General features: G+C 51.6%; 1 protein-coding gene across 5 annotated transcripts in view; it reads left to right on the forward strand.

The window, feature by feature from the left end:
* The window catches only part of MYH14 (myosin heavy chain 14), a 90,280-nt gene that overhangs the window by 18,017 nt on the left and 59,980 nt on the right, over positions 1–12,283 (forward strand). For all 5 annotated transcript variants that reach the window (XM_004286149.4, XM_033417248.2, XM_033417251.2 and 2 more), the window contains 2 exons: positions 1,250–1,348; positions 2,305–2,445. In XM_004286149.4, coding sequence (XP_004286197.2) covers positions 1,250–1,348; positions 2,305–2,445 — 240 coding nt within the window. The remainder of the gene's footprint in view (positions 1–1,249; positions 1,349–2,304; positions 2,446–12,283) is intronic.

Below are 12,283 nucleotides of genomic sequence, written 5' to 3' on the forward strand. Positions count from 1 at the left end.
GGGATCTCGCTGTCAAGCAGCTGGGCCCCATGGACTCTGCTGCCACCTGGTAACTTCTTCCTTGGGCTCAAGGCCTCATGTCCCCTGCCGCCACCAGCTTCTGATCCCCACAGTTCCTGCGGCCCGTCACCCCTCTGCATCACGGTTCCTGCTCACACAACTTCTTAGAGCTCACGGCTCTCCCTGCCCCATCCATCCTGCCATCCCAGGCCTCCACGGACCCCGGAGTCTTCTCTGCCTGCTTCCAAACGCTAACTTTCTCCCATCTACACTCCCCATCCAGTTGGGGCTGCCCCCACCAGGCACGGCTTTCCTTCCTGGCTGTCTCTGCCTCGGGGCCAATGACCAGCCTGTGGTCATTGGTGTTCGCGGGGCAGGTGCCACCCCCGGGGTCAAACAGATGGATCCCGGGCTTGGCCTGACCCCTCACACCAGCATCAGCATGTCCAACATTTCTTGAGGGTTTACTGCGTGCCTAGCAGTGTCTTGAGGACTCTCCATATGTTAACTCAGTTCCTCGTCTCTGTAACCCTGTGAGGCAGATGCTGTTATCCCATTTCACAGACGAGGAAAACGAGGCTCGGGGCTGTCATCACCCAGGGTCTCACAGGTCGTGCATGCTCCCTTCAGCCCACCTTGCCCTGTGGGACCTCCTCCCGTGGGTCCTCCCTGTCTCACCCAAGCAGGTTAGCGCCCCAGGGTGTTGGGTCAATGGTTTGCAGTCCACCTTGGGCGAGGCTCCCCAAGGCAGGTCCTGCATTATGACAGTTGTGCACAATATGTGCTCGGAGGTCCCTGAGTGAAGGACACAGACGGCCACACCAATTATCAGATGTTTTATTTTCCTTTAAGGCGTCTCACCAATTTTCAGTGTGTAAACGTGCCATGTGGCTTTCCCAGAGGGAGAAGCTGAGAGCCCCAGTAGTCATACGGGGAAACTGAGGCTGAGAGGGTCATGACAGCAGGAGGTATTCTTATCCTTGGTAACGAAAAACCAGGCACAGCTCCAGTGTTTGACACATAATAACTCATTTACCCCGACAGCACCTCATAGACTCATGGACGGGTGTTATTATCGGGCCCCTTGCACAGATGAGGAAACTAAGACTTGAGGCTTAAGTGACACATGTCCAAAGCCACTGGTCCAGTTAGCGACCAGGTCGCCGGCCGGGGCTATGAGTGACTCCACTGTTCCACGGGATAGCGGGGGTTCCCCTCCATGTAGCACCTTAACTCACCCCCCGCCCAGACCTGCTGGAGAAGTCGAGGGCCATCCGCCAGGCCAAGGACGAATGCAGCTTCCACATCTTCTACCAGCTGCTGGGAGGCGCCGGGGAGCAGCTCAAGGGTTAGTGTCCAGTGGCTCCCCACCCCTCCCCGGGGTCTGGATGGTAGCCGCGTGTGGACCCCCTGGGGCGGAGGACATGGGAGGCACTAACCTTTGTCAAGCACCTGCTTTGTGTCAGGCTCCTGCTGGGTGGTGGATTCTCTCGCCTCCCGGATCCCACCGCCCCTGGTTTCTGCCGCCTCTCGACTCCTGCCACCCCCAGACTCTGCTGCCCTCTGGTTCCCGCTGTCTCCCGGGTCTTGCTCATGCCAGCTACGTGGCCACGTGTCTCCTGCCCACACTCACTTCTCTCCTGAAACTCCGGGGCTCTGCTTACTCCAGCGGGTGCTGTAACAACTCCAGCTTTGCCATCTCGTGGTTCCCGAAGATCGTGGTTTGCGTGGCTTGTAGGCTCCTGCTGCCTCATGGCTCCTGCCTGAGACTCCTTCTGTCTCCTGCTCTGCGCTCCTCCAGCCCTCTGGCTGTGGAAACGCCCCAAGGCTGTCTCGTCTACAGTGGCCCCGCTGCCCTGTGGCTCCCTGTCATTCTGGCTTCTTCCACCCCGTAGCTTGGGCCGCCTCCTGGCCCCTCCGCACCCAGCCTCCTGCTTACGGTGGCTTCCGAACCCTGTGCCATCGACCCCTCCTGTCCCATGGCTTCTGCTAACTCAGGCACCCGCAGCCCTGTTGCTTCTGCCAGTGGGCGGCTCCTGCCTTCTCTGGGCAACTCTGCGACTTGAGGATCAATATGGAAGGAGGGAAGAGGAAAGGTCTAATATGTGCTAAGTACCCACTTCACGCCTGGCCCTTCCCACCAAACCCTTGAAGAACGGATCCCCACTCGTTTGACAGAGGAGAAGACCGAGGTTCCTAGTGGGGAAGTGATGCTCTTCCTGGGGTGGCCATTGAGGAAGCCGGGACTTGAGTCTGACTCTACAGCTCATTCTTGACCTTGGCCTCCCCCCGTTATTCCTACAGCCGACCTCCTCCTGGAGCCGTTCTCCCACTACCGCTTCCTGACCAACGGGCCATCATCCTCTCTGGGCCAGGAGCGTGAGCTCTTCCAGGAGACACTGGAGTCCCTGCGGGTCCTGGGATTCACCCACGAGGAAATCACCTGTGAGTGAACCATGAGCCCAGAGCCCCCCATGAAGGATGGGGGTGGACACCTGGCCATTCATTGCTTGGTTTGAAAACTAAAACAGGGAACGGAGGAAGGAGGAAGCTTTAAGTAGGGGATCGGGAAGGACACACTGAGATGGTGATGTTTGTGCAAAGGCCTGGAGAGCCGAAGGTGTGAGCATTGGTGCTATCTGTGAAGAGCAGTCTAGGCGGGGGGGAAACAGCGTGTGCAAAAGCCCTGAGGCAGGAAAGGTGTGGCATGTTTGAGGAATTGAAACTTCTCGAATGGATTCAATTAGTGGGTGACCCAGGGGAGTGGGGAGATGGAGCCACAGAGGCAGGTGGGGTCTCAAATGCCAGCCTGAGGGGCTGGGATTTGTCCTGAGGGCACTGGGGAGCCATGGGTGGGCTGGGAGCCGTGGAGGAGCAGCTCTGGGCTGTGTGGAGGATGGACTGGAGGGCAGGAGGAGGCTGAAGCGAGGGTGCAGGGAAGACCCTGCCCCTGGCCCAGGGTCTTCCTTGGTTGGTCTGGGCTCGGGGGCACTGGGGTGAAATACTCAGCTCATTATCCGTGTTCTGCTGCTTTGCCCCCCACCTTTCTCACCAAACAGTACATTTTGACAGTAGTTCCGTTACAGTACTGTATTCGTTTGCCAGGGCTGCCATCACAAAGCACCATAAACCGAGTGCCTTAAACAAGTGAAATTGATCATGTCCCAGGTCTGGAGGCCAGAAGTCCGAGATCGAGGTGTTGGTGGGGTTGGTCGGTCCTGGGAGAATCTGTTGCCTTCCCCTCCCCTAACTTCTGGTGGTTTCCTCGTTAGAAACGTCACCTGACCTCCGCCTTCAGCTTCATGCGGTGCGCGCGCCTCCCTGCCCAAGCATCTGTATGCAAATCTCCCCTTTTATGGGACACCCCTCATTTTGGAGTAGGGGCCACCGCACTCCCGTGTGATCTCATCTTAACTTAAATAATTACAGCTGCAACGACCCAATACCCAAGTCAGGTCACATTCTGAGAGGTCCCAGGCATTAGGATTTTAATGTATTTTTGGAGGGAGTAGGGGGACACGATTCAACCCATTATGCGCACATAGAGGGGGAAATCTCAGTCTTTTTTCCGGCTACCTGGCATTTCATTGTCTGGATGAATTGTGATTCCTTTCACCAGTCCCGTGGAGACCTTGATTTCCAGTTCTGAGCGGGTCCGGTGCTGAGTCTCATTCTCCTCTGGTCTCTGGGGCTGCGGAAGGCCTCGGGAGCCACTGTGGGCTCCAGGGCCAATGGGGAGGGCTGGAGACCCAGTGCCAGGTTGGCTGTCCACCCAGGCAGCATACAGGCCAGCGTCCTCAGGCATATTGACACAGGGTCCCAGGCCTCCCTGCTAGATTTCCCAACCACGGGTTGCGTAACTGCCCTGCTCCTCCCTGGGCAACTGACAAACAAATTCAGATGGAGGCCACAGTGGGGGCCTGAGCCCCTCAGGTACCGCCTGCCCTCCTGACACAGGTCACCTCAAGTAACCCTCCTGCCGTGTGGTGGGCGCGGGTAGCAGCTCCAATTTTTCCAGTCCCGAAACAAAAATTTTGCAGCACCGTCGGCATGTAGTGACATAATCTGAATATGATCAAAGGTCATCGTGTGAAAACCGAGTCGCCCTGGGCCCCTCTGAGCCCAGTTTTCCACTGTTAAGTTTCCTGCATCTCCTGCCAGAAATATTTCAGACATGTAAGAAAAGACACACATTATTCTCCAGCCCCAGGGCTGATGTTCTTCTGTAATGTTGATCAAAATGTTACCGAATTTCTGGGACTTCCCTGGTGGTCCAGTGGCTAAGACTCTGCGCTTCCACTGCAGGGGGCATGGGTTCAATCCCTGGTGGGAGAACTGAGATCCTGCATGCTGCCCGCCCACCCCCCCCAAAAAAAAAATGTTACTGTATTTCTCTCCTGATTTAAAAGTTCCTGCACAGTGGTTGATCCAGATGGGCCCCACCTCCCTGACCTTCCTCCCAGTACCCGCTCAGAGGCACCAAGTAACAATGAAAACACCTGGCACATCAGGCCCCGCACCCTGGCCTGGGTCCTGGGCGGCACTGGGGTAGAACGCTCAGCTTATCGCCCCCCCGTGCTAGCGTGGGCTTTGTCCCCTACTTTTCCCACCAAACAGCGTGTTTGGCAGTCATTCTGGTTTTGTAGGTATAGGTGAATTTCAGGTTTTTTTGTGGTTGCAGAAGGTTTCACTGTTTAGATGAACTGTGATTCTTGTAACCCGTCTGTCCCTTGCAGACACACCCTTCGGGTGACTGCCTCCTATTGCTGTTGGAATCAAAAAGTGCCAGGAATATCCTTATAAGTAGATCTTTGTGCTCGTGGGCGAACAGAACTGCAGGATCAGTTCTTAAGCCACAAAATACTGAGTCCAAGGAGAGGTGCAGTTTTTGGTTTTATCCAGCTTTCACGGAACTCTAACAGCCTTATTGAGATATCATTCACATACCAAAACATTTACCTATTCAAATTATATGTCAGGGAATTCCCTGGCGGTCCAGGGGTTAGGACTCCGCACTTTCACTGCCAAGGGCCCAGGTTCGATCCCTGGTTGGGGAACTAAGATCCCGCAGGCCCTGTGTCATGGCCAAATACAAGCCAGTGGCTTTTAGTACCTTCAGAGCTGTGCAGCCATCCCCACAATCAATTTTAGAACATTTTCAGTGACCCAAGAAGATAACTGGTTCCCCTTTGCGGTCGTCTGCTGGTTTTCCAATGCCAGCCCCTGGCAACCACAGATCTGCTTCCTGTGTCTATGGATTTGCTTATCCGGGACCTTTCATATAGATGGAATCATACAATATATCATCCTCTGTGGCTGGCTTTCTTCCCTCGGCATGATGGTTTGAAGTTTCATCCATGTGGTCGTATGTATCCGTGCTTCCTTCCTTTTTACTGCTGAATAATTTTGCTTTTTACCTTTTTCTTACGGAACCTTTCAAACAGGTATGCAAGTAGAGAGCAGAGGGTCGTGAACCCCCCACCCCTCCCCCAGGAACCTGGCACCAGATCCAGCAGTTAACGGGCTCATGACTTCTTGGCTTTCAGCTCTAACCCCCAGCCCCTTTCCCTTCCCCCAACCCCACTCTGTTTTTTTAAATTGTACTGAATCGACCTCGCCGCCGTCCAGAAGGTGGCGCTAGTTTCCAGTTTCTCCCACCCTGTGTCTGGAGCACCTGTTCCCCCGACGTGGTTGTCAGCAACCACTGTTGTCAGCTTTTTTGCTTTTGCTGGTGTGGCAGGTGGATGGGGTCTCATAACAGTGTGATTTTGTGTCTCACTTCCAAGGAGTGGAGCCAGCCAGTCACCTTTTTTCTAGACTCTCCTTTGGAAGAAAGAGGAGACAGAGATGGGGAGTTCCCTGGCGGTCCAGTGGTTAGGACTCGTAGGTTAGGGATGGCCCTGGGTTCGATCCCTGGTCGGGAAACTAAGCTCCCACAAGCCTCATGGCATGGCCAAAAAGAAGGACACAGAGGTCCAGGGAGGTGGGGTGTCTGCCCTATAGGACTCACTGCCTTTGATGAGGTGGTGGTGGAACCCGGGTCTGACTCCAAAGCCAGCCCGTGATCCGTTTCCAGAGAGGCAGGTGGGCGCCTCTGGGTCGCCCACGGGAAGCCCAGGGCAGAGAGCGTTCGGGGCCAGTGGAAGCAGGACCTCCACGCCCCTCCTCACTTCCCATCCACGTTGGCGCCGTAAATGCCACCAGGGAGGTGGAACAGGCAGCCTAGCACGCAGGGAGGTGAGCTCCTGTCACGTGAGGCCGTCGTAGCCTCGCCAGCCCCGCGCCTCCGCCCGTGCAGGTTGGGGCTTGCTTACTGCCGGCTGGGTTGAAGTCAGCAGCCAGAGCTGACTGCCAACCCCTCAGGCGTCAGGTTCCCCGGGTGCTTGGAACCCACGCAGGTTCCGAAGCCAACCGTAAAAGGCCACCGGGGGAGCTCGAGTCTGGGTCGGGTCTGAGCTGATGTTAAGAATGAATAATCATCCGGTTTGTTAGGGGTGATGATGCCTTTGTGAGTCTATCAGGAGATGTGCTCATTTATTTATCTTTCGGGAGGTACCTCGCTGCCCTGCTGCAAAACCTCCCAGCGTTTCTGGGACCCTGGGCTGTTCCCGACACCCCAGCCCCCTGACCCCCCCGCCCAGCCCCTCCCACTGCCCAGCAGGGGAAACCTAGGCCCAGGAGGCCACTGGCTTGCCCCAGGTCACGCCTCGGTAATGTACCCCCCACTAGTTAACTCTCGGCCATTTGTTCATTCGTATATCGATTCATTCAACACATGATGGAGTCTGCGGGCCAGACCCCTGCAGACCTGGGAGAAATGAACTGTGACCGAGACAGAACAAGCCCCTGCCCCCTGGAGCGCTGAGACCCAGGGAGCATCAAATCACACAAGTGGATTAAAGTTGATCCCCTGGAAGAGTGATGGCTGGAAGGTGCATGGAGTAGTGACTGTGGGTCAGGGGGGTGGGGGGCGGGGTTTCGGAAGGGGCGGGGCAGCCCCTGGAGGAGGCGGCGCTTGGTTGAGCCCTGATGGTCAGGCAGGAATTAAGCAGGTGTAGGTGGTTCTGGACCGCCTCTATGGGGAGGGAACTCCCAGGGCAAAAGCCTGGGGGCAAGAGAGGGTGTCAGGTGTTGGCGGGGATTAAAGAGGTTGGCCTGGCTGGTTGGAGTAACTGAGGGGACCCGAGGCTGGAGCAGGTGGGAGGATCGGGGACAGGGTGCCGAAGACCTTGATAAGGGATAAGATTGAATCCCAGAAGTAGTGGGGACTGTGGAAGGAATTCTTCCCCCCAGAGTGGCAAGCTGAAGTTCATTCGTGAACGCATTTATGGAGTGCTTACTGTATACAGAGGATACAGTTAGAAGGTGAATAAGGAACAGATACTTTCCACAAGGAGTTACGATCCTGATGGAGATCGAAAGGAAAATTCAGATTTGTTGCACACCCCAGCGTGCCCCGAAAACTATACCAAAACCTTTTTTCCCTGGGGGACTAGAATTCATGGACCGTAAAATTCGCCATTGTCAAGTATACAGTTCAGTATTTGTAACATATTCACAAGGTGGTGTGACTCATCACTGCAATTTCACTGTCTAATTCCAGAAACTGAGTCTTTTCTCAGCAGTGATCTTTTTTTTGACTACATTTCAAGGGGTATGAAATTCAAAAAGAACTAAAAGTCTTTGATCATTCCAGTGTCCCGGGCTCCCAGGAGGCCACCTCTGTTAGCTGTTTCTTGTGTGTCCTTCAGAGTAAGGCTTCTTGAAGCTGTCAGGCCAGTGACCAACACCCCCCCTTCTGTTTTCAGGGATTTTTTTTAACCTCTTTTTTTTAAAAAAAAAATACTTATTTGGCTGTGCTGGGTCTTAGTTGCGGCACGCGAGATCTTTGTTGCAGCATGTGAGATCCTTTTAGTTGTGGCATGCAGGATCTTTTAGTTGTGGCATGGGGAGTCTTTAGTTGCGGCATGCAAACTCTTAGTTGCAGCATGTGGGATCTAGTTCCCTGACCAGGGATCGAACCTGGGCCCCCTGCATTGGGAGCGCAAGTCTCAACCACTGGACCACCAGGGAAGTCCCTAACCTCTTTATTTTGAATAATTTCAGATTTACAGAAAAGTTTTAGAGTACACAAAATCGCCGCATACCTTCTCCCAGAGTCCTCAAACATTACCATCTTGCCACATCTGCTTTATCCTTGTCTGTCTTTCTAATTACTTGTTCTGAGCTGTTCGAGAGTGGGGGTGTAGCCCAGGGATCCCTTCACCCTTCATATTTCCGATGACCACTGTCACAAATGACCACAAACCTAGTGGCTTATAACAACACACATTTATTCCCTCACGGTTCTGGAGGTCAGAAGTCAAAAATCAGTCTTACTCGTTAAAGTCAAGGTGTCAGCAGAGCAGGTCCCTTCTGGAGGCTCTGGGAAGAATTCGTTTTCTTGCCTTTTTCAGCTTTCAGAGGCCACCCGTATGCCTTAGCTCATGGCCCTTTTCTGCGTCTTCAAAATGCATCACTCTAGGGACTCCCCTGGTGGTCCAGTGGTTAGGACTCTGCGCTTTCATGCCAGGGCCTGGGTGCGATCCCTGGTTGGGGAACTAAGATCCCGAAAGGTACGCGGCGCGGCCAAAAAAATTGAAAAAAAAACCAAAATGCATCACTCTAACCTCTGCTCATGTGGCCTTCCCCCTCTGCCTCCCTCTTATAAGAACGCTTATGATTATGTTTCGGACCCACCTGGATAATGCAAGATTAATCTCCCGTTTTAAGATCCTGAATTTCATCACATCGGTAAAGTCTATTTTTCCCTGCAAGGTAACATTCACAGGATTCAGACCGTGGACATTTTGCGGAGAGGGGGCATTACTCATCTTATCGCCCCCCCCCCCCGCCGAATCTGTCTGTGCTTATTTCCTAAGAACATTCTCTGACACAAACACAGTACAGTATCATCATTAGGAAATTAACATTGGCACTGTTAGTACTGTTATCTAATCCACAGACCTTATGCCAACTGTCCCAATAATGTCCTTTATAGCAAAAAAAATTTTTTTTAAGTTAAACACACACACACACACACACACACACACACACACACACACACACTTCCCCAGTCCAGGATCACACACGTTGCATCTAGTCGTCACACTTTACTCTCCATCCATCTGGAACCGGTCCTGAGTCTTTATCGTTCGTGACCTTGACACTTGGGGAGATTACAGACCAGTTGTTTTGTCAACGTGCGTGTGTTTCCTCGTGATTAGATTCGGGTTACGCATTTTTGGCATGGGTCTCCCAGAAGGGCTCCCCCCTCCACCTTCCGCCACTCCCTTTTCCTAAGTAAACTTTGTACAGAAGCTTACGTAGCACAGACACCGGCAAATGAGCGCGGTGCCAAAGCGCCCAGCTCAGGGGAATTTCTGCAGGTGACGCCCCATATCACCCGCACCTCGAAGCCCCCTCAAGCCCCTTCCCCTCGCCGCAACCCCCATCACCACTGTGTTGGCATCTAACAACATGGAGTTGTTTCGCCCGCTCTTGAATTTGGAACGCACAGACCCGTACAGTCCGTGCACTTTTGAACCTGGTTTCTTCCTTGCAATCCTGTGAGTGTGCCATCTGTCCGAATTCAGTGAGTGGCCAGAAGGGGGCTTCTGAGGGGCTGGCCCACTGGTGTGTTCGTTTTGTAAGATCTCACTGCGCGGCATGGAGGTGCTCTGTGTGCTTTTCTGTGTGTGCTCTACGTTCGTACAAACGTCCGAATTTTATGCTGAAAGAGGGACGGAAAGGGCTGCACGGCCGTTAAGAATACAGACCCCAGGGCCAGACCGCCGGGTGTGTCTCAGCCATGCCGCTTATGAGCTGGGTGATCCTGGGTAAGTTGATTACCCGAATGTGCCTCGGTTTCCCTGTCTGTCAAATGGGGGTTTTACTGTTTCCCATCGCAAGATGCTATTGCAGGATTTGGCTCAGTGAGTTGTTCCAAAGGTGACATGAGGTCATTTGTGAGTGTTTGGAACAGGACCTGGCACGGAGTAAGTGAAAATAGATCAGTGTCCTTTTCAATCCATAAATCGTGAAGACTGTTCTAGGAGGAACGTGAATGAGGTAGCTGGGTGTTGGCGCTGGTCTGAAGCATCACCTCGAAAGCAGCAGGCAGGAGCCCAGCCTGATGTAGGCGTGTTATATGGTCCACTCCAAGCCGCGGGCAGCTTCGCGGGTGGAGACGAGGAGGCTTTGACGCGATGACCAAATCTTGATAAGTTCTGAACAAAACCAAGACCAGCCTTCCCTCGGATTCCTCAGTGACTATCCTCCTAGAAAATGCACTGTGTATTAAAACCAAACACAAAACACTTTTGTGTGTATACATAAAACTGCTGGGGTTAGTCTCAGAGCATTCCAAACCATGATTTCACAGACGTGAATGTCCACTGGGACGTTTCGCAATCAAACGGAATGTGGGCAACTCTTTGTGATACAGAAGGGCAACGCCTCTGGTTCCCACCTGCCCAATCTCTGTGGCATCCAGAAACATTGCCAGGGTGGCCCCCATCCCTATGCTAACCAACCCCTGCACGTTCCCGAGACGTCCTCTAGGGGGCAGCATTGCCCACTCACGGCGAGATTTCTAGCCGCTTTGCGCAGACGTGCAAATATTAATACAATCGATCTTCTTTTACGATGTTCGAGTTGGAGAATTCACCTACACACGACATTTATTCGTAACCCCCAAATCAGATATCCTGGTGCTTTTGTGGTCATTGCTGTCATGCATAGAGGAGTGAAAGTTTTGAGTTGCCCAGTGTGCACCCAACTGAAGTCTCACGGGGTGACATTCAGCCTTCTTGTTCCAGCCCATACTGTAAACCACTGTCCTTTCTACAGTCTGTTGAGTGCCATGCTTTTCAGTTTTGGGGTGCTTTTTGGTGGGTGATTTCACTGTCTGAAATGTCCCCCTAAATGTAGTGCTTAATGCTGTCCGGTGTCCCTAAGAGCAGGAAGGCTGTGATGTGCTTTACAGAGAAAATACGTGTGTGAGAAGAGCTTCCTTCAGACTCCAGTTGTAGCTAATGTTGGTTGTGAGTTCAATGTGAATCAATGCTGTATATCAGATAAGATGTCTTTAAAAAAATTTTATTGAAGTATAGTTGATTTACAATGTTGTGTTAATTTCTGCTGTATACCAAAGTGACTGGGTTATATACATGTGTGTGTGTGTGTGTGTGTGTGTGTATTCTTTTTCATATTCCTTTCCATTATGGTTTATCACAGGATATTGAAGAGTGTTCCCTGTGCTATACAGTAGGACCTTGTTGTTTATCCATCCTATATACACTAGTTTGCATCTGCTAATCCCAAACTCCCACTCCTTCCCTCCCCTACCCCCCACCCCTTGGCAACCACAAGTCTGTTCTCCATGTCTGTGAGTCTGTTTCAATTTCATTGATATGCTCATTTGTGTCGTATTTTAGATTCCACATATAAGTGATATCATATGATATTTGTCTTTCTCTTTCTGACCTACTTCACTTACTATGATAATCTCTAGGTCCATCCATGTTGCTGCAAATGGCATTATTTCATTCTTTTTTTATGGCTGAGTAGTATTCCATTGTATATATGTACCACATTTTCTTTATCCGGTTATCTGTCAATGGACATTTAGGTTGCTTCCATGTCTTGGCTTTTGTAAATAGTGCTGCTGTGAACATAGGGGTGCTTGTATCTTTTCAAGTTAGAATTTTGTCTGGGTATATGCCCAGGAGTGGGATTGCTGCAATTCTATTTTTAGTTTTTTGAGGAACCTCTATACTGTTTTAGATAGTGATGCACCAGTTTACATTCCCATCAGATAAGGTGTCTTTAAACAGAAATACACATAAACCAAGGTGATGCATTGATCAGTTGATGAAAATGTGACCAGAGGCTCCCAGGAACCAAACCTGTATTCCCCCATAGGAACATTTGTTCACATTCGATAATTCAGTGTTTCAGGTGACCCTATAGAACATAATTACCAAGAATAAGGAAAATTGACTGACCTTGACATTTTCTGCCTTTTTTTTTTGTATAGATAGTGGTTGCCATATATACCATTCTGCAGCTCGAATTTTTTACTCGATATTTTAGAAATCTATCCATATTGCTAAAGATCTTCCTCATTCATTTCTCTAAATCCTTTTAAATCTTCTATGCATTGCTCTATAAAATGGACATGAGCAGACACCAAATGACGATAAAGCAAACTTTGAATATAAAATACAGAATTCAGGGACTT

This window comes from Orcinus orca, chromosome 20, assembly GCF_937001465.1.
Source record: "Orcinus orca chromosome 20, mOrcOrc1.1, whole genome shotgun sequence".
In the NCBI taxonomy this organism is placed as follows: domain Eukaryota; kingdom Metazoa; phylum Chordata; class Mammalia; order Artiodactyla; family Delphinidae; genus Orcinus; species Orcinus orca.